Source organism: Dermacentor albipictus, chromosome 2, assembly GCF_038994185.2.
Source record: "Dermacentor albipictus isolate Rhodes 1998 colony chromosome 2, USDA_Dalb.pri_finalv2, whole genome shotgun sequence".
In the NCBI taxonomy this organism is placed as follows: domain Eukaryota; kingdom Metazoa; phylum Arthropoda; class Arachnida; order Ixodida; family Ixodidae; genus Dermacentor; species Dermacentor albipictus.
Genome location: NC_091822.1, coordinates 129113642 through 129135230, shown reverse-complemented (window position 1 = coordinate 129135230; position 21589 = coordinate 129113642). Strand labels below are relative to the sequence as shown.

At 54.0% G+C, this 21589-nt stretch overlaps 1 protein-coding gene across 1 annotated transcript in view; it reads left to right on the top strand.

Moving 5' to 3' along the window:
• The first annotated feature begins 1108 nt into the window (after positions 1-1108).
• LOC135897385 (uncharacterized) overlaps positions 1109-21589 on the top strand; it is a 44270-nt gene continuing 23789 nt past the window's right edge. Inside the window, exons 1-3 of the mRNA XM_070533971.1 lie at positions 1109-1180; positions 17567-17611; positions 19061-19124. Of these exons, the coding sequence (XP_070390072.1) occupies positions 1125-1180; positions 17567-17611; positions 19061-19124 (165 nt within the window). The 5' untranslated portion in view covers positions 1109-1124. The remainder of the gene's footprint in view (positions 1181-17566; positions 17612-19060; positions 19125-21589) is intronic.

The window sequence follows — 21589 nt, the reverse complement described above, 5'->3', positions numbered from 1 at the left end:
GGCGAAACGCTCGTGGTCCGATCACAAAAACCGTAGTGTGGGGGTATGAGCCATTGTTTAGGGGGGTCTGAGCCATAGCATTCGCCTTACATGACGGACGGAGAAATTTCTTGTTGGGTAGACATAGAAAGGCTTATGCATTTAGAACATATACATAGATGTACGTGTTATTCCAGGAAAGGGACACAGAGGGGGACGGGCTTAAGACAAGATCATGATGTCACAATTATCTCGCAGCAAAAGTGTGGTGGGCCATTGGCTATGCCGATAGTGATGTCATTTCTCTTTCGCAACAGAGCGCACGTGCAGCACTCTCTCTACGACTTCCCAATAGGCTCAAAAATGTCTCCCTGTATTTAATTAAAATGAATGTGCAGCCTGGCCGTTTCACTTCGTAACTACAGTGCATAACCGAGTCATAAATATTATGATTAAAGCATTTCATAACACAAATGCGTAACATAACTTAGAAAGACTGATAAACCCTCAGGATTTAGAGCTTGATGAGGTGGCTCTAATGCCACAAAACTGACGCTACATGTAATAATACAAAAGTGATATATGCTTTCTGTTGTATAACTTGTAAGTGCGAATTCATTTGTTTGATTTGCTTGATTGTATCAGGCCTTTTGTACCCTTAGCTTGGCATTTTTGATGCTTAGGTGCTTAAAATGCTTAGAAATCCATAATTTGTATCCTTAGCAATGCATAACTGCAATATCTTGAATTTGTGCTTGAGCGCACTCACCTCTATAAAAATTCCACTACTAGTTGACAATATATTGAAATAAAATAAATGCCTGTGCTGCACAGCAACCAAGGGCTAAATTCAGTTCGTATGAATTTGCCAACGCTAACCCAATTTTTAGATGGTGTTTTATTTCGTATGTTCGAGCACATGACTCCATCACTGTGTAGCTATTGTTTGGAGCAAGCTGCCCTCGTATTCGAGAAAGTCAAGCCTACAGCTATTGCTCGTCGCTAGAAACAACAATATGTTCTGTATTATCACTGCTTCGCTGTGTGCCAGCTGTGCTTTGCTTCATCACTGGTGTATAAAAAACGCCGCAGTTTCGCGTTAGTTGCTTTCTCCCGTGAAGCATACAAGCAAAGCTGCTAAATTAATGGCTTCACTGAAATATATCACATACGCCATTCTCCTCACTACTGGCTTACTAACGTGAGTACCAGATTAGATTTTTTTTGGTGAAATGACGTTTTATTGTTTTTTATGTCGACACTCGGAAAGTACTTTCTTGGACAAATGCAAAAGTGTAGTAGAAGTAGTGGGAGCAACCTGGGAACACCCAGAACCGGCGCACTTGCTCCTACAGGGAACGAAGATCTACGACTCTTACAAAGGCCCTTTTGCGCAAAACACGTACTTCAGGTTGCGCGACCTCCAACGCTTCGGGGTAGGGTCAGACATGTAGTTTCAGAGGAATAGGACCGAGATTCAGAAACCCGACTCAAGAGAAAGCTCTGGCAAAGAAAAATCTTGCGAAGTGCATGTATATATTCATGAACTTTAAAACATTATTAAGATCAGCAAACATGCGATGCCCGCCACTCTAAAAAATTTGGTTGCCACAACTTCAGTTTAAAATGCAGCGTCAGCACACAGCTCACAAATCATTTCATCAGTTTTCTGCTTATCTGCATCCTTAGCTGTGGTCTAGAATTGAATGAGACTGCTTACATCTTCGCCTAGAATGACACAAGCTTAGTGACTGTATTATGTGTGATTAAATAACTACACCGTGCTTCAACGTCTCAAGTTATTAAATTTATCTCTGTTGAATGATTTCCTTTTCCACGGCAAACTACTCGCCTTCAGTACACTATTATATTACTCCTTCTGCGTATTGCATGTTTACGCGTTGACCGATCATTGGTTGCACCGGTCAGGTGAAGTCTTAACTACTCAGTTCCGAAACCCGTTGGCATGCCTCCTATGCCCGTTCCGGTGTCCGACCTTCGAACGTGGCTTTCCTACAACTCCGAGGAGGAAAACAACTCCGTGGCTTTTCGGGGTCTATTGCTAAGTATCTATGTCTCTAAACATTTTTCCACCTATCTGGGTCTCCGCTTGGTCCATGGTTAAATGGCTAGCGCCTCGGGCTGCTCTGCTGAGGGAGTCGGGTTCGAAACTAATTTTCGGACCAACTTGTGTCACTAAAGCAGGAAACACACGGTACGATTCGGCGTCCGATCCGACGTGCGGCGCCGCATGCTCCGGCATGCGGCATACGATGATTCGGGACACACGGTGCCTGCATCCGAAAAATTGTTCGGCGCGTAGGCTCCGCCCAGATCCAGCCCTCCAGCTTGACTTCAGAGCCACGTCGAGAAACGCAATATAAACAACTCTGCACAACACTGCGTCGCTTTGCGCGAAAACTGCCAATAACATTATGCCCCTGCGATGACAGAACACTTCACGACGGCGCGTCGTCCACTGACGACTCCGCTAACAGCCAGCGATAGGGCCAGTAAGCCTAGCTAGGCAGACGCCACGGCCGACGGCGCTTACGATCCAACCCGAGCTCGTCGAAGAGCGCTTATGTTTGCCAAAACAATTAACACTCTACACTTAGGTCGCCCGTCATCAAATACAATTGGTTTACTCGACGCAGTCGTTGCGAAGGGCAAACGTGCAAGCGAAGCGAGCAGCCTCGCTCAGACGGTCGGTGTGTGCTGTCTGCCGGCGAAATGCCCTCGCCTCGTGGCTCCTGATCTCGCCAGTAGCTTAGTCCTAGTGTACTAGGCGTTGCTTTGAATAACAGGCACACGTTCGAGATAATTTTACTGAACTGGTAACTATTTCATGTCGGAAACAAACTGCAGCAGGCAAGAAAACACTGCGAGAAAAACACTGCGAGAAACCGGCCAGCCAGCGCCGCCTCCTTGGAAGGAACGTCACATGCCAGCCGCGCTGTCATTGGCTGCGGCCAGACGACGGTGTGGTTGTCGGACACGTCGGACGATGAAAATCTGCCCGGTTTGTCGCACGCCGGACGTCCGATCCGGCGCTTCGGCACGGCAAAACACCTCGATTCCGCCTGCCATTCCGGCGCGTCGGACGCCAGATCGGACACCGAATCGGACCGTGTGTCTCCCGCTTAAGTATGTGCAATGTGTACACAGGTGTCGTTCTTCAACGAGCCTTTTTAACGTCTAGATGGACCACTGCAGATGTGCGAATGGGTACGTACCGCTCTTCAAATAAACTTTCGGACACCGAAATGGAGCACTGTATATGTGGCACTGGGTCTGTGTTGGCCTTCAATGAATCTACTTGGCACCACCTTCAATTAACGTCTCTGAGTCCCACTTGTGTAACAGGATATGTGCCATCTGAAATGTTCCACCCTGCAAGGGCAAAAGAAAATCGTCTGAACCAATCTCACGTTGACTGTTGACAGTAATGCGCTTAGAATTGAAGCAATATTGTAGCACAACGTACTGCCACTGTCGAAACGAGTTATGTGTGAGGTGTGTACTGCAACGAGACTCCTCTTTCGCGTTTCGTTAAGAACCCTCGGTGCCACCGAGTGGCGTGGCTGTGGAGCCTGCGCATAGCTTCCGAAACACATGGCATGCTGGTCCGTGGGAACGCTGAGAAACACGTCATGCGGCAGCCGGCCTCTTTTCGCGCGCTTTTTTTTAAACATGCGTTGCCATCTAGTGGCGCAGCCGAGAAATCCGTACATGGCGTCCGAAACAAGCAGCATGACGTGACTGCGGGTGCGAACGCTGAGAGTTGTTGCCTGGCTTGCTGTCCACCCACTGGCACCTAATAAGTAACCCAATTATGCAACAGGTTCAATGAAGAGCGGCACATGCGCAATGCAGTCATGGTGCAGCTCGCTGAAGCGTCGGCGTGAAAAACGTTAATTGAATAGCGGCACATGCCCAGGGCGTTTGTGTTGCAGCCTGCTAAAGCACCAGGTTGCTGTCCTTGAGGAAGCGTGTGACGTGGATTCGATTCCACCCAGCATCGGAGAATTTCAAGTATATGAAATGAATATGAAAGGCATAATGAATATGAAATGAATGAAGTATATGAATATGAAAGGCCCAAGACTGATCGCTCTATGAATACGTAAAATATATAGTTGCAATAAAACTATGACAATAACTACAGTGAGCTGTACTAGGTAAATAGATTAGATATAAACTTGAAACATTTAGTTAATGAGAATTTCCAAGCAGCACTACTGCCTCACTAGGGCCCTCGCGCACAATCACATTGGAGGTGTGTCCTGTAGATACTACTGCTGCAACATATGCCTCTATTGAGGGGCCGTCCTATGAATCGTTCTGTTGTAGAACGTCTAGTATACTAAGACCATTTTAAAAAAATCTAAAACTAATTTCGCGTCAAAGAGCGCGCTTTTGCAGAGAAAGAATGCCGGGCGTAATGGAAGACGAGGTATGTATTCTAGAAGACAGACAATGAACTTTATTTGATCCTGAGGAGCTTCAGCGGAGGCCCCTATCGGGGACCCGCGGAAGCCGCTGGCCGCGTCCAAGTCGGGGCAGGCATACCGTGATGTTCCGCCCTTTCTCGGGCCCTCTGGATTGCCTCTAGTTGTGTCTGGAGCGATGGGCTCCGAAGTGCCTCTTACCAGTCGGCTTCGCTGGAGAGAGGGCCGTTAGGTAACGCGGGGCATTGCCAGAGCATGTGCGCTAAGGAACAATAGATCTCATTACAGTCCGGACAGCTCGAATCGACGTCTGTGTAGATACGGCTGAGAAAGCCCAGCGAAGGGAATGAGCCCGTCTGGAGCACTCTAAGTAAAACTGTCTGAGACCTGTTTAACTTCGGGTGAGGAAGAGGGTAGGCCCTTCTGCTAAGCCGATAGTGAGATGTTATCTCGTGAAAAGTAAGGAGCGGATCGTTCTGCCGGATTTCATCCTGTCCCCATAAGGCCTCCATGCCGCCGCGGCGTGTTAGATCTCGCGCATGGTCATGGGCAAGCTCGTTGAGGTTAGGTATGTTCTGATGAACGTCCGCACCCATATGGGCGAGAAACCAAGAGATGAAGTGAGTGCCAGGGTTTGTTCTCTTTTCCAGAATGGAGGCAGCCTCGTGGGCTAGGTTACCCGATTCGAAAGCTTTGATGGCCGCTCGTGAGTCGGTGAAAACGTTGGTGCGCGAGGGGTCGGTCATGGCCAGGGCTATGGCGACCTGTTCCGCGACTCCACTTGAAGCGAACCTAACCGACGCCGAGGAGCGTAATTCCCCTTTGTCGTCAATGATTGCCAACGCGAACGTGCTAGAGTTGCCGTACTGAGCCGCGTCGACAAAGACAGTCCAATCCTGATTCTCACTTGCCTTCTGTAAAATCGCCCGTGCTCGGGCTTTTCGTCTCCCTACACTGTATTGCGGGTGCATATTCCGAGGGAATGGGCTGACCACAAAGGTTGCCCGTGCCTCCCTGGATAAGGTGATTTTCCGTTCATTGAGTATTCTTGGAGCCATGCCGGCCTCGTCCAGGATGCGTCTCCCTGCCCTGGTTGACGAGAGCCTGACTACCTGAGCGGTGAGCTGCGCTTCGATCACTTCATCAATGTCGCTGTGCATACCGAGTTTGCTTAACCTGTCCGAGCAAGTTGTTACTGGTAACCCCAGTACCTTTTTTGTGCTCTTGCGCATGAGAATGTCCAGCTTATTCTTTTCGGTTTTGGTCCAGTTAAGGGCCGAGGCTACATAGGTGATGTGGCTCATTAGGAAAGCGTGATGGATACTGAGGAGGCTGCCTTCACTTAGTCCCTTCTTTCGTCCGGATACTCTAGCAACTAGTCTCAGCATGCTCTCGGTTTTCGCCGAGATGCGCGTGAGCGTTTTGGCGTTACATCCACGCGCGTCAATCAGTAATCCTAGGATTCGGATATATTCGACTTGAGGAATGGGCTGCCCGTTTCTCGCAAAGAGGGATATGGGAAGTTGGTTTAGAGGGGTGAGCCCCCGAACACCTTGCCTGGCCGGCCTGTAAAGTAACAATTCAGATTTGTTTGGTGATAGTTGGAGGCCTGTGTCTTCCAGGTAGGACTCCGTTGCGTCTAGGGCTGATTGTAGCGAGTGCTCTACCTCTGCAAGTGATCCTCCGGGGCACCAAATCGTGATGTCTTCTGCGTATAGCGAGTGGCTTATATTAGGAAGGGATTTGAGCCTTTCTGACAAGCCCTTCATGACTATGTTGAACAGTAAGGGGGAGATGACTGCTCCTTGGGGAGTGCCTCTGGCCCCTAGTGCGAACTCATCTGACTTGAGTTGTGCAATCCTGATGGTGGCTGTTCTGTTCATGAGGCATGATCTAACAAAAGCCTGAAACCTTGCTCCCAGACCTAGGCTGGCCGTGGCCTGCAGGACAAATAGATGAGATACAGTGTCAAAGGCCTTGGTCAGGTCAAGGGCTAAGATGCCCCTAACATCCCTAGTATTGTTATCGAAAATGTGCTTCTTAAGGAGTAGCATTACATCCTGTGTGGAAAGGCCGGGCCTGAAGCCGACCATGTTGTGCGGGAACAGTTCGTTGCGTTCTATGCAATCCGATATCCTGTGCAGGATCGCATGCTCCGCTACCTTGCCAATGCAAGAGGTTAGCGATATCGGCCTTAGGTGGTCAAGGTTTAGGGGCTTACCCGGTTTCGGGATAAGCACAACCGAGGCCGCTTTCCACTCGTCCGGGACGCACCCATTCTCCCAAGTTTTGTTGACCTCTTTCGTTAGCAGCCCAATTGATCTATCATCCAGGTTCCTAAGCAGTCCCTTTGAGGAAAGTGTTTTTTTTCTTTGATCTTCTACTTCGTGACATTCAAGCCATTCTTGCAGAACAGTTTGCGTTTTTCCACATTTCCGACCGACAGGGGGATTACCGTTGGTTAACTGTTAAGTTTGTGTGCCTTACGTGTGGCTTATTCAAAGACGGCAGAAAGTGACCTCAGTTCGTCGTGTTTTTATCGTTGGTGGCAAACTTCCTAAACGTGGCTTTAATAAATGTAGCTTATTAAATGATCTTGCGTTCAACAAGCGTTCCCAAAAGGCCAGACTAGGGCAAGGAGGGAGCTTTGACGGATATACTTGCCCGGAAGGTGATTTTTGGCATTTCTGGTTCATGAGCAAATAACCTTTCGCACGCAGATATACAGCCCCACCAATTAAGCCGCTGTCGTACCCTAGTGTACATCTTTAAGAGGCAGGCATGTGTTCATTGCTGTTTAATGAGAAAAGCGGCTCATATACCAACACAAGGATGGCGGGGTATGATAAGCAGCTAATTTGGACATTCAGAGAAAGAGTTTCGACGTCAAAGAAGTCCCCAGCGAATCGCGGAGTGGGTAGCCGGGCGGTGAAAAGCGTAGGGAGGTGAAGCGGTGGAGGGGATAGAAAAGATGCTGATAAAAACACTAACCCAAGGGTCTTTGCGCTGCTACTGAGCCATTTTGCGCAATGCCGATGAGGAAAGCTTGTGCTTAAGGATGGAGAGGCAAGCGTTGTTAGCTGATGCTGGTGAGCGTGAAAGCGCGTCGGCACCTTTGTGCTTGCAGCGGGACCAGTAAGGTAGAAAGCGCGGAAGTCGTACTATATAGCTCAGTGCCTAGTAGGCAAGGCGGCGAGATGGCTATTTTGGGGTCGACAGCCAAGAAATGGCGTGATGGTCAGCAATGACATTGAAAGGGTGACCGTAAAAATACGGGCGACATTTTTCTAGAGCCCAGATGATGACAAAACACGCTTTTTTCTGCAACCAAGTAATCAGGCACTGCTTTAGTGAGAGTGTGGCTCCTATAGATTATGACATAATTATTGAACGCTGATTTCGGTTGCACGAGCGCAGCACCGAGTCGAACGACGACGCTTGCATCGGCGTGGACCTCAGTGTTGGCTGCCGGATGGAAATGACAAGGGATGGGTGGCGAGGTTAGCAAGAGAGACAATGTTGTGAAGGAATCATCGCAAGCTGGTAATCAAGCAGAATGATCTGTGTCACCGCGAATGAGGTTCGTAAGGAGACAGCTTATACAGCTACAATTAAAATAAAACATCGTAAATACAAACTTAAATCTATGATGCTCGCGATATTCTTTATTATTTTTCACTTTGGACAGTCTTTGATTGCGTTAACAGTGGTTGTAGCAAGAAGAATGCAATGTTGTCATTCAACGTGACCAAGAATGATGAGCGCTCGGGCAGCGAAACGACGTTTCCTTAAATTCCCGCTTCAGTGAGACATCGCAGAACGCTCTCTACACGGCTGCGCTGATTGTGAAAAACTACGGGAAACACCACTATGCCACCGAGATAACGAAGTCCCGTGTTGCATTTCAGGACCATGAAATTTTGTTCATCATACTCTTGAAATTCGCTCGCGCATTGGATTGTGGAAAAGGCAGGCAGGCAGGCAGGCAGGCAGGCAGGCAGGCAGGCAGGCAGGCAGGCAGGCAGGCAGGCAGGCAGGCAGGCAGGCAGGCAGGCAGGCAGGCAGGCAGGCAGGCAGGCAGGCAGGCAGGCAGGCAGGCAGGCAGGCAGGCAGGCAGGCAGGCAGGCAGGCAGGCAGGCAGGCAGGCAGGCAGGCAGGCAGGCAGGCAGGCAGGCAGGCAGGCAGGCAGGCAGGCAGGCAGGCAGGCAGGCAGGCAGGCAGGCAGGCAGGCAGGCAGGCAGGCAGGCAGGCAGGCAGGCAGGCAGGCAGGCAGGCAGGCAGGCAGGCAGGCAGGCAGGCAGGCAGGCAGGCAGGCAGGCAGGCAGGCAGGCAGGCAGGCAGGCAGGCAGGCAGGCAGGCAGGCAGGCAGGCAGGCAGGCAGGCAGGCAGGCAGGCAGGCAGGCAGGCAGGCAGGCAGGCAGGCAGGCAGGCAGGCAGGCAGGCAGGCAGGCAGGCAGGCAGGCAGGCAGGCAGGCAGGCAGGCAGGCAGGCAGGCAGGCAGGCAGGCAGGCAGGCAGGCAGGCAGGCAGGCAGGCAGGCAGGCAGGCAGGCAGGCAGGCAGGCAGGCAGGCAGGCAGGCAGGCAGGCAGGCAGGCAGGCAGGCAGGCAGGCAGGCAGGCAGGCAGGCAGGCAGGCAGGCAGGCAGGCAGGCAGGCAGGCAGGCAGGCAGGCAGGCAGGCAGGCAGGCAGGCAGGCAGGCAGGCAGGCAGGCAGGCAGGCAGGCAGGCAGGCAGGCAGGCAGGCAGGCAGGCAGGCAGGCAGGCAGGCAGGCAGGCAGGCAGGCAGGCAGGCAGGCAGGCAGGCAGGCAGGCAGGCAGGCAGGCAGGCAGGCAGGCAGGCAGGCAGGCAGGCAGGCAGGCAGGCAGGCAGGCAGGCAGGCAGGCAGGCAGGCAGGCAGGCAGGCAGGCAGGCAGGCAGGCAGGCAGGCAGGCAGGCAGGCAGGCAGGCAGGCAGGCAGGCAGGCAGGCAGGCAGGCAGGCAGGCAGGCAGGCAGGCAGGCAGGCAGGCAGGCAGGCAGGCAGGCAGGCAGGCAGGCAGGCAGGCAGGCAGGCAGGCAGGCAGGCAGGCAGGCAGGCAGGCAGGCAGGCAGGCAGGCAGGCAGGCAGGCAGGCAGGCAGGCAGGCAGGCAGGCAGGCAGGCAGGCAGGCAGGCAGGCAGGCAGGCAGGCAGGCAGGCAGGCAGGCAGGCAGGCAGGCAGGCAGGCAGGCAGGCAGGCAGGCAGGCAGGCAGGCAGGCAGGCAGGCAGGCAGGCAGGCAGGCAGGCAGGCAGGCAGGCAGGCAGGCAGGCAGGCAGGCAGGCAGGCAGGCAGGCAGGCAGGCAGGCAGGCAGGCAGGCAGGCAGGCAGGCAGGCAGGCAGGCAGGCAGGCAGGCAGGCAGGCAGGCAGGCAGGCAGGCAGGCAGGCAGGCAGGCAGGCAGGCAGGCAGGCAGGCAGGCAGGCAGGCAGGCAGGCAGGCAGGCAGGCAGGCAGGCAGGCAGGCAGGCAGGCAGGCAGGCAGGCAGGCAGGCAGGCAGGCAGGCAGGCAGGCAGGCAGGCAGGCAGGCAGGCAGGCAGGCAGGCAGGCAGGCAGGCAGGCAGGCAGGCAGGCAGGCAGGCAGGCAGGCAGGCAGGCAGGCAGGCAGGCAGGCAGGCAGGCAGGCAGGCAGGCAGGCAGGCAGGCAGGCAGGCAGGCAGGCAGGCAGGCAGGCAGGCAGGCAGGCAGGCAGGCAGGCAGGCAGGCAGGCAGGCAGGCAGGCAGGCAGGCAGGCAGGCAGGCAGGCAGGCAGGCAGGCAGGCAGGCAGGCAGGCAGGCAGGCAGGCAGGCAGGCAGGCAGGCAGGCAGGCAGGCAGGCAGGCAGGCAGGCAGGCAGGCAGGCAGGCAGGCAGGCAGGCAGGCAGGCAGGCAGGCAGGCAGGCAGGCAGGCAGGCAGGCAGGCAGGCAGGCAGGCAGGCAGGCAGGCAGGCAGGCAGGCAGGCAGGCAGGCAGGCAGGCAGGCAGGCAGGCAGGCAGGCAGGCAGGCAGGCAGGCAGGCAGGCAGGCAGGCAGGCAGGCAGGCAGGCAGGCAGGCAGGCAGGCAGGCAGGCAGGCAGGCAGGCAGGCAGGCAGGCAGGCAGGCAGGCAGGCAGGCAGGCAGGCAGGCAGGCAGGCAGGCAGGCAGGCAGGCAGGCAGGCAGGCAGGCAGGCAGGCAGGCAGGCAGGCAGGCAGGCAGGCAGGCAGGCAGGCAGGCAGGCAGGCAGGCAGGCAGGCAGGCAGGCAGGCAGGCAGGCAGGCAGGCAGGCAGGCAGGCAGGCAGGCAGGCAGGCAGGCAGGCAGGCAGGCAGGCAGGCAGGCAGGCAGGCAGGCAGGCAGGCAGGCAGGCAGGCAGGCAGGCAGGCAGGCAGGCAGGCAGGCAGGCAGGCAGGCAGGCAGGCAGGCAGGCAGGCAGGCAGGCAGGCAGGCAGGCAGGCAGGCAGGCAGGCAGGCAGGCAGGCAGGCAGGCAGGCAGGCAGGCAGGCAGGCAGGCAGGCAGGCAGGCAGGCAGGCAGGCAGGCAGGCAGGCAGGCAGGCAGGCAGGCAGGCAGGCAGGCAGGCAGGCAGGCAGGCAGGCAGGCAGGCAGGCAGGCAGGCAGGCAGGCAGGCAGGCAGGCAGGCAGGCAGGCAGGCAGGCAGGCAGGCAGGCAGGCAGGCAGGCAGGCAGGCAGGCAGGCAGGCAGGCAGGCAGGCAGGCAGGCAGGCAGGCAGGCAGGCAGGCAGGCAGGCAGGCAGGCAGGCAGGCAGGCAGGCAGGCAGGCAGGCAGGCAGGCAGGCAGGCAGGCAGGCAGGCAGGCAGGCAGGCAGGCAGGCAGGCAGGCAGGCAGGCAGGCAGGCAGGCAGGCAGGCAGGCAGGCAGGCAGGCAGGCAGGCAGGCAGGCAGGCAGGCAGGCAGGCAGGCAGGCAGGCAGGCAGGCAGGCAGGCAGGCAGGCAGGCAGGCAGGCAGGCAGGCAGGCAGGCAGGCAGGCAGGCAGGCAGGCAGGCAGGCAGGCAGGCAGGCAGGCAGGCAGGCAGGCAGGCAGGCAGGCAGGCAGGCAGGCAGGCAGGCAGGCAGGCAGGCAGGCAGGCAGGCAGGCAGGCAGGCAGGCAGGCAGGCAGGCAGGCAGGCAGGCAGGCAGGCAGGCAGGCAGGCAGGCAGGCAGGCAGGCAGGCAGGCAGGCAGGCAGGCAGGCAGGCAGGCAGGCAGGCAGGCAGGCAGGCAGGCAGGCAGGCAGGCAGGCAGGCAGGCAGGCAGGCAGGCAGGCAGGCAGGCAGGCAGGCAGGCAGGCAGGCAGGCAGGCAGGCAGGCAGGCAGGCAGGCAGGCAGGCAGGCAGGCAGGCAGGCAGGCAGGCAGGCAGGCAGGCAGGCAGGCAGGCAGGCAGGCAGGCAGGCAGGCAGGCAGGCAGGCAGGCAGGCAGGCAGGCAGGCAGGCAGGCAGGCAGGCAGGCAGGCAGGCAGGCAGGCAGGCAGGCAGGCAGGCAGGCAGGCAGGCAGGCAGGCAGGCAGGCAGGCAGGCAGGCAGGCAGGCAGGCAGGCAGGCAGGCAGGCAGGCAGGCAGGCAGGCAGGCAGGCAGGCAGGCAGGCAGGCAGGCAGGCAGGCAGGCAGGCAGGCAGGCAGGCAGGCAGGCAGGCAGGCAGGCAGGCAGGCAGGCAGGCAGGCAGGCAGGCAGGCAGGCAGGCAGGCAGGCAGGCAGGCAGGCAGGCAGGCAGGCAGGCAGGCAGGCAGGCAGGCAGGCAGGCAGGCAGGCAGGCAGGCAGGCAGGCAGGCAGGCAGGCAGGCAGGCAGGCAGGCAGGCAGGCAGGCAGGCAGGCAGGCAGGCAGGCAGGCAGGCAGGCAGGCAGGCAGGCAGGCAGGCAGGCAGGCAGGCAGGCAGGCAGGCAGGCAGGCAGGCAGGCAGGCAGGCAGGCAGGCAGGCAGGCAGGCAGGCAGGCAGGCAGGCAGGCAGGCAGGCAGGCAGGCAGGCAGGCAGGCAGGCAGGCAGGCAGGCAGGCAGGCAGGCAGGCAGGCAGGCAGGCAGGCAGGCAGGCAGGCAGGCAGGCAGGCAGGCAGGCAGGCAGGCAGGCAGGCAGGCAGGCAGGCAGGCAGGCAGGCAGGCAGGCAGGCAGGCAGGCAGGCAGGCAGGCAGGCAGGCAGGCAGGCAGGCAGGCAGGCAGGCAGGCAGGCAGGCAGGCAGGCAGGCAGGCAGGCAGGCAGGCAGGCAGGCAGGCAGGCAGGCAGGCAGGCAGGCAGGCAGGCAGGCAGGCAGGCAGGCAGGCAGGCAGGCAGGCAGGCAGGCAGGCAGGCAGGCAGGCAGGCAGGCAGGCAGGCAGGCAGGCAGGCAGGCAGGCAGGCAGGCAGGCAGGCAGGCAGGCAGGCAGGCAGGCAGGCAGGCAGGCAGGCAGGCAGGCAGGCAGGCAGGCAGGCAGGCAGGCAGGCAGGCAGGCAGGCAGGCAGGCAGGCAGGCAGGCAGGCAGGCAGGCAGGCAGGCAGGCAGGCAGGCAGGCAGGCAGGCAGGCAGGCAGGCAGGCAGGCAGGCAGGCAGGCAGGCAGGCAGGCAGGCAGGCAGGCAGGCAGGCAGGCAGGCAGGCAGGCAGGCAGGCAGGCAGGCAGGCAGGCAGGCAGGCAGGCAGGCAGGCAGGCAGGCAGGCAGGCAGGCAGGCAGGCAGGCAGGCAGGCAGGCAGGCAGGCAGGCAGGCAGGCAGGCAGGCAGGCAGGCAGGCAGGCAGGCAGGCAGGCAGGCAGGCAGGCAGGCAGGCAGGCAGGCAGGCAGGCAGGCAGGCAGGCAGGCAGGCAGGCAGGCAGGCAGGCAGGCAGGCAGGCAGGCAGGCAGGCAGGCAGGCAGGCAGGCAGGCAGGCAGGCAGGCAGGCAGGCAGGCAGGCAGGCAGGCAGGCAGGCAGGCAGGCAGGCAGGCAGGCAGGCAGGCAGGCAGGCAGGCAGGCAGGCAGGCAGGCAGGCAGGCAGGCAGGCAGGCAGGCAGGCAGGCAGGCAGGCAGGCAGGCAGGCAGGCAGGCAGGCAGGCAGGCAGGCAGGCAGGCAGGCAGGCAGGCAGGCAGGCAGGCAGGCAGGCAGGCAGGCAGGCAGGCAGGCAGGCAGGCAGGCAGGCAGGCAGGCAGGCAGGCAGGCAGGCAGGCAGGCAGGCAGGCAGGCAGGCAGGCAGGCAGGCAGGCAGGCAGGCAGGCAGGCAGGCAGGCAGGCAGGCAGGCAGGCAGGCAGGCAGGCAGGCAGGCAGGCAGGCAGGCAGGCAGGCAGGCAGGCAGGCAGGCAGGCAGGCAGGCAGGCAGGCAGGCAGGCAGGCAGGCAGGCAGGCAGGCAGGCAGGCAGGCAGGCAGGCAGGCAGGCAGGCAGGCAGGCAGGCAGGCAGGCAGGCAGGCAGGCAGGCAGGCAGGCAGGCAGGCAGGCAGGCAGGCAGGCAGGCAGGCAGGCAGGCAGGCAGGCAGGCAGGCAGGCAGGCAGGCAGGCAGGCAGGCAGGCAGGCAGGCAGGCAGGCAGGCAGGCAGGCAGGCAGGCAGGCAGGCAGGCAGGCAGGCAGGCAGGCAGGCAGGCAGGCAGGCAGGCAGGCAGGCAGGCAGGCAGGCAGGCAGGCAGGCAGGCAGGCAGGCAGGCAGGCAGGCAGGCAGGCAGGCAGGCAGGCAGGCAGGCAGGCAGGCAGGCAGGCAGGCAGGCAGGCAGGCAGGCAGGCAGGCAGGCAGGCAGGCAGGCAGGCAGGCAGGCAGGCAGGCAGGCAGGCAGGCAGGCAGGCAGGCAGGCAGGCAGGCAATGACCTTCATTTAGGTCCTGAAAAGCATCACCAGAAAGTTGTATAAACCGTCGGACTGGCTCCGTTCTGAAGCTGCCTACGTATTGGAGGAGATGCTGGGCCTTCGATTAAGTGATGGAAAGCGTCGAGGAGGGACTGGTCTATCACGGTATCTCACGTAACTGCGTCAATGTCTACAGAAGTTGAAGCACGCCTCAGATGCAAAGGCTGTCGATGGACTGAGCCCGACTAATGCATTCACCATGAAATAACGTTAGGGGCTACGCAAATATGTAGCTTCTTCATCATCATCATCATCATCATCATCATCAGCCTGGTTACGCCCACTGCAGCGCAAAGGCCTCTCCCATACTTCTCCAACTACCCCGGTCATATACTAATTGTGGCCATGTCCTGCCTGCAAACTTCTTAATCCCATCCGCCCACCTAAGTTTCTGCCACCCCCTGCTACGCTTCCCTTCCCTTGGAAGCGTAGCAGGGGGCGGCAGAAAGTTAGGTGGGTGGAAATATGTAGCTTATGAGTTCCTTTATTGCTCCAGTGTGAAGAATGTGGAAAGGAGAGGTCAATCCACAGCATTTGCTGCGGATAAATACTTCGGAGTGCGCAAAGAGGACAATAGTATCAGAAATCGTGGCACGTGACAAAGGCACAAGGACTGAAGAGCACGGAGGAATCGCGGTGTCGTCAGATACAAGCAGTTTATTGCAAACATGACGAATTTTGACAGCCTGAACGTCACGAAGAGCACAAAGGTCGTGTTCGGTGCGACAACAGTGAAGGTTAACAACAGCGTTAAGGTTGGCAAGATAGTCCCAACCTAAAATAATATTATGGAAACAGGAGCAGAACACAATGAACTCTGCAGTTTAAAGAAGTCCTTGAATGGTGAGTCGAGCAGTAAAGACAGCCGGAGCCGTTATGTTTTGGGCGCTCGCCGTTCGAAGGAACATGTCCGACAAAGGCGTCAGAACATTGCGAAGTACGCGGTGCAGTTAAGCGCTCATGACAGCGACGGCGGCTCCTGCATCGACGAGTGCAAGGGCAATGGCTCCTGTGACAGAGTCTTTAATTCTGTTGGCTAGAGAGAGAAGAGAAGTCATGCTTTGCGATGGGAACGAAATTCACGCTTGGGAAACTCTAGCCATCAGTTATCCTGCTCTGTTGACTCGGTGCGGCAAAGCAACGGAGAAAGCGAGCACCCCCGTTGAGATGGCGAGCGACGGGTAGGCACAGGTCTTCGATCTGGGTAAAATTAATATGTAGGAGGGCTGGGAAGTTCCGAAGAAGAACGAGAAGAGCAATATGAAGCATGCGACGACGACATTGGCGCAGCACATGACTAGTACCACCGCAAGCAAAGCATAATGGACAATCGCCCAAGACGCGCCACTGCTGACAGTACGTTCCAAGGTCGGCAAGTCTGGAAAATTTAGCCGTTCTGGTAGCAGCCAAAGTGGCGGCGAGAAATTCGGCGGTCTAAATCTGGCAGCTGTTTCTGCGTACGTGCTAGGTCCAGTCACTGGCGGCTGATCGCAGGCTTTAGAGACTAGCTCTCGGATGAAGCTGCCGACAGTAGGTGTGGGGGACGGTGGCGGCACGCAAGAGACCGAAGAAAGCTGGCGAGCGACCTCTGAGTGAAAGAACTCCTGGACCTTTAGAAGCAGAAGGGCGTGTTCGTCGGTTATGGCGAGCCTTGATAGGGTATCATCTAAAGGTGGAGGGCCCCTTGTTTGCAGACATTGCCTGTGCAACTCGTCGTAGCTTTTAGAAAGAACTACCAATTCGACGGCGGCGCGAGAACTGTTCGCTACCACACTTGGAACGAGTTTATTCAGTTTCATTCATAACAATTGCTTAATCTTATCCGCTTTGGGCACAAACTGGCTCACAGGTTTGCAAAGGTCGACGATGGCTCCTATACGAGTAACGTTTTCGGCGACCTGGTGGTATCTGTCAGGCAAGCGTTGCTCGGCGCGAAGCTTTCCTACTGCTGGGCGACTAAAAACACCGGTGAAACTGGTCCTAAAGACGGACAGTATAGTAAGGTTGGCTTTTTGGTTAAGAAATCATAGCTTGGCAAAGTGCCGTAGGTAAAAAATAGCGCTCCTCAGCTCGGTATTATCATTGAAATTATTATGGGCAAGCGCTCGCTCGTAGAAGGAGACCCAGTCTTCAACACTTTTGTCGTCTGTACCGCTTACGAGGAAGCTTTAGCTCGGGTTGTCCTATCTAAATGCATGCGAAAGGAGAATTGGTGTTTCTCAGGAACCCCTGCACCAAATTTGACGAGGCTTCTTGGTTTTAGAAGAGAAACTTAAAATGTCGTGTATTCTTGCTTCGAATTTTTTCTTTAGGTGGTCAAACTTTTACGAAAAATTAGCAAAGATCGCAAATTTTCTGAAAATGAAACTATCAAGTTTACAGCTGCGTAACTCCGCAATGAAAAATGATATCACAATTCTGTGAATTGAATCTGACAGTACATCTAAAGCAGACAAAATTTATATGTAACAAATGAACCTAAAAAAAAATTAGTAATATGGAACTACAGCTTTTTCAATACCCTTGTACACAACGTAACAAATTCACGAAATATATAGATTCACATATCCAATTTGGCCGCTTTGAATGGCCTTATGGTTGCCGTTTCCAGAACCGCGGTATCTGTTCTTCATGCAGAGCTAACTACTTGTAAACTTCGTGCTTCTATTTGTTTCAAACTTTTGAATGTTTGAACATTTGTGCAACAAAATTCATGTCCTAAATTGACATTCCGCTGCGAATAGTCACTAGAATTTAACTTTTTTTTTTCAAGGACAGCAAATTTCATAAACGTCGGTCCAGGGATTATCTCTGAAAAAAGTGTTCGCGTTTTACGTGTATTTGAATAAGCCTCATCGGAGTTGGGCACGAGCTAAAGCTTCCTTTTAAGGTGGAGGTATTTCACTGACACAAAGCATCGTCAGATATCCACCAGAGTGAGCAAGGTCTACAGAGGAGTGGTACTTGCATCATCGGTCGTGGTAGGGAACAGTCCGCGACTTCGACATTCCAGATTGTACGATGCCCAGCACTTCTACTAGATTAAATTAGGTTTATTGCAACGGGAAGCGGGCGCACGGGTAGCAGTCGGAGACGCTCAGCCAAGCACAGCCACCACGAGCAATTTTGTGCGCCAACACTGCGCATTGGTCTTGCGAGATTTCCACTACAAGGTTTGCTATAATAGCGGTAAACGGCTCATTGATGCTTATTCCTCTACAGCCCCTTCCTTTCCCGATGACTCTTTGTGACTATGCGTATTACATAAAATTTGGTCACTGTTGAAACATGGCATAATGGAGGAATTATACACAATACGCTTATATAAATATTTGTGGTGTAGATGTTCAATGACACAGTAATAGTCTTTAGGACACTTTTCAGGGTCTTTCACGCCTGGGTGTCTGCAGATTTTAATTCACTGCATGGGTAAGTCAATATGACAAGTTCATGACCACAGAACCCATTATTTAAAGCAACGCCAGAGGTGCAAAATTGTGTGCTGTGAAAATGGGGAGCTATAATTTATTACGAAGTTCCTTGCACTCCCATCGGACCTGACACCGATAAAATGTGAGATCGAAGATGACATTGTGCTATGGTGAGGCAGATGACAGGCGAGACTCTAGTTTCATTAGGTTAAAACCACCAGTTACAATCAGTAGGCCATTAGAGTGCGTTTTCCAAATGTTGCATTATGTTAGAATATCGGTATTTGAGATATGTTGGCGATAAACCACGAACAAAGTTAACATGTTGCGTAAGTTTATGCGTGGGTGCGGAATTTCATAATCTCCCCTGAGAAGGTTGAAGATATTTCATGCTTTAGTGTAACAACTACACCACCAACGTGAGGCCTGTCTCTCGTCCACAAATAATTTTAAAAGCATGTACTACGTTTTGATCACGAATTTCTTCGTTACGTCTCGTTGATGCAGAAAATGTGACAAAGCAATCGTTATATAGCATTATAACCTCAAGTTCAGCTATATTGTTAATTGCAGGGCATTCTTCTAGCGCCCAATTTGTAAGCAAACGTATGTATTACAATAAAAATGGTTTTTGAACCACTATTCTTTATATACGCAGCCTAATTGTTCGTTGCCCTAATCACTGAAATGGCATGCCTAACTTCCTGATATATTGAATGAGCATCATAATAAAAAAAGAGTGTCACTGCTGATAGCAAATTGTCTGTGTGGCACTATTTATAAATAATTTGTTATTTTACAAAAATACCAAGGTGTCCACGAACCACATTAATTCCGTCCTTTGTGTTTTGAATCGTTTTTTTTAATAATTTGTATGCACTAAGAAGTGAATAAGCAAATACGAAACCGCAAATGATTGTATTCAGGAGCGCCCTAATGAAACTGAAACGCCACGCTTCACGCCCGCTTCTTTGGAGTTTACACATTCATTGGTATCTTCAAAAACTTAACGCAGTATTCGTTTGCTTATTTTCAAGTGGCAGATGTTCCGCAGCAGTACATGTTTCACATACAGAGTAATGTCGCAGATTGTAACTCTATTTTAAAGGCCCCACTACTTATATAACTTGAACACATTACATAAAATTTGGAAAACATCACTTTCAACATTGAAAATCTTAAAGGCTAATTTTTAATTACATAGCAAAATCAATAAACGACTCTTCTTTGATCTCTATTTGCTGTGTCCGTTTGCAGTGGCATAAAATGTGTAAATCGCAAGTTCGCAATGGGACAATTAATACGTTATAAAATCGCAGGACCGGCACAAGTTCTGATTGGAAATAGAAGGAAAGCTAACGAAACAAACTCCCCAGTTAGTAACAGTCAACGCTTGTTATTCTTAAAATATTGCCAACGTGGTCATTGCTCTATTTCTACATTTCAGAAGCAAGAGTACTGGTATTCGTAACCGGGACCCATTTTTTGTTATATCCAACTGTCACGGAACGGTAAGAAATGTGGTAGCTCAGAAGGACTAACTACTGGGGCAGTTCGTCTTTCATAGCTGATGAGGCGAATTAGAGTAGCAACAGGCGCACGCACTAGAACGAAAGACGAAAACAAGCGCTTGGCTAAAGCATTAGTTTTTCTTATCAGCTGTGTGATAGCGCAGCCATATGAAAGCGTTCACTAGTGTACGTTTAGGTGCGAAGTGGTGCGTTCAATGCGAATTGTGCTCTCTTTCCTGCTTTAGTGTACGATTGGCTGCAATAACTGCTTTAACATGCCCTGTCTGTTACTGCTTCTTAGCCACTGTTACAACAATGCAGATAATAAAAATTATTTTCTTGATCGTCTGCCTAATATTTAAATCTAAAATATAAAGAGCTGCTAAATACAATGATAAATACGATTCTGCTTCACAAAAGCTCAAACAACTTTGCAACGTCACAACTAATTTTCTGATGAAGCCTCGGCTCCATTTCGATCAATGTTAAACTCGTCCCATTTTGCTCCCTCAAGAGATCGAGAGAGGGAAACTTTTATTTCAACCATCGACTCTTGAGGTCGAGTTGGTGGTGTCCTCATTCCAGAACTCTTTTGGCCATGGCTGCTGGACGAAATTGTTGGACGTGCGCTTCTTGGCCCGCCAAGGCATGAAGCCAAGACCAGGATAACATGTATATATAACCATTCTATAGCGCTTCTCAGGGACGAAATAAATATTAACTGCAACCTATAATTAACCTACAAGACTTAAAGGGACACTAAAGGCAAATATTAAGCCAAGCTGAAGTGATAGATTAGTGCTCTAGAATCTCTGAGACGTCAATCTTATTCTAAACATAGCTTTAGTAATCGAGAAATTGAGGTAAATGCACGACATGATTGGATACTCCCCCGGGAAATTCAGGTACTTTCCCGATGACAAAAGCACTCCTCAGTTCAATTCTGCCACTAGTAGTGAACCACTCATTGCACAAAACATCATCGTATTGTATCATAAAACTAAATAAAATGCTACTTGCCCAGTCCTATATCATGTTCAGGCCAAAGAACTCATTGAAATTACTCTTGACCACGACGCGGGTGGTCGAACGGTTTCGTTTTCTCTTGACTCCGTGGCGACCATGCTTTGGCATTTCAGTAGTTATCGCGTAGCGCTGTGCTAGTTTTTGCTGGCTTGCGAAAGTCTCAAAAACTGCAAGTCGCAGAGAATTCAACTTCCATGTGATGTCGTTAGAAGCCCGAACGGTCTACACCACTTGACCAAAAAGCAGGTGCAGCGGAGAATCCGCCGCTCTCACTTTATATGTCATGGCTCGGTGCCGTCGTCTATTGGACGCTGTTTTGCTCATCGACGGCAGCAAAACGCAGTGATGGCGTATAAAACGTCATCCCCTCCCCCGGTTGGGTGGCGGGAGATTTGAATTTCGATCAAGGTATTCGGACGGACGGACGGACGGAAAAAACTTTAATGGAAAAAGGACCTGCGAGGTTGCCAGCCCGGGCTCAGGCCACCCAGGCATTGTGTGCGGTGAGGCATAGCCTTTCCACCGCTGCGCGGGCCCGCTGGATAGCCCATAATTGGTCGTAGTTCTGAGCTAGTCAGAGCGCTTAGCCGTCGCTCCTCGAGAAGGTCCGGTTCTATCTTGTCCTCTACGTATACTGAACCGATATGTGTGCACTTCCACAAGATGTGTGCCATGTCTGCGTGTTCGTGTTTGCAGAGCTTGCAGCTTGCGTCTGGATATTGTGTTGAATTTATTCTGTTTTAGTGTACTGGGTTTCGGAACGTTCTGGTTTGCAATCTTCGGACGCTTCAGATATAATTTTCTCTCAAACTAAGTCTTTTCTTGGCTCTAAACAAGCGTTGCGAGGTTTCTAGAATGGTATTTATAGAGTCCACGTCGACTTAGTATTAGCCTCTAGTGCCCCTTTAAACTGTAGTGCAACGTATCTACTAACATGCCTCCGATTTCTGCCAGATATCAATAATGTACCATGTTTATGTGACCGAGAGCTTCAGGAAGAGCTACGCGTGTCCTATGACACCTAATAATGGCGACATAAAGCTAGCGAAGGGCTTCTGAAAAAACAAAGAAAAAATATGCTGACAGAGCGCACACGTGATGAGCGCACATGTAGGACTCTATAGCTTTAGTATAGTGGTTAATAAGAAGCTCTACAACAAATCGCGACGTGTACAATTTTGTATGCTTTAATTCTATGGAATACGTAACGCCATGCAATATTTATGTTTATGTACCCCAAAGGTCACAACTCTATTCTGTTCAATGTTTGTGTTTATGGACTACATCGCCCACAATCTATGCCAAAATGGAAAGTGCAAATCAGGTGGATGCTCAACTTTAGGTGTGTACGCGTTGGTGTCACGAGGTCGCAGACGATATATGATGCTTGGCAAGCGAAGAATGATTTAACAGGGAGAGGCGGGCTAATTGGTGGTCGA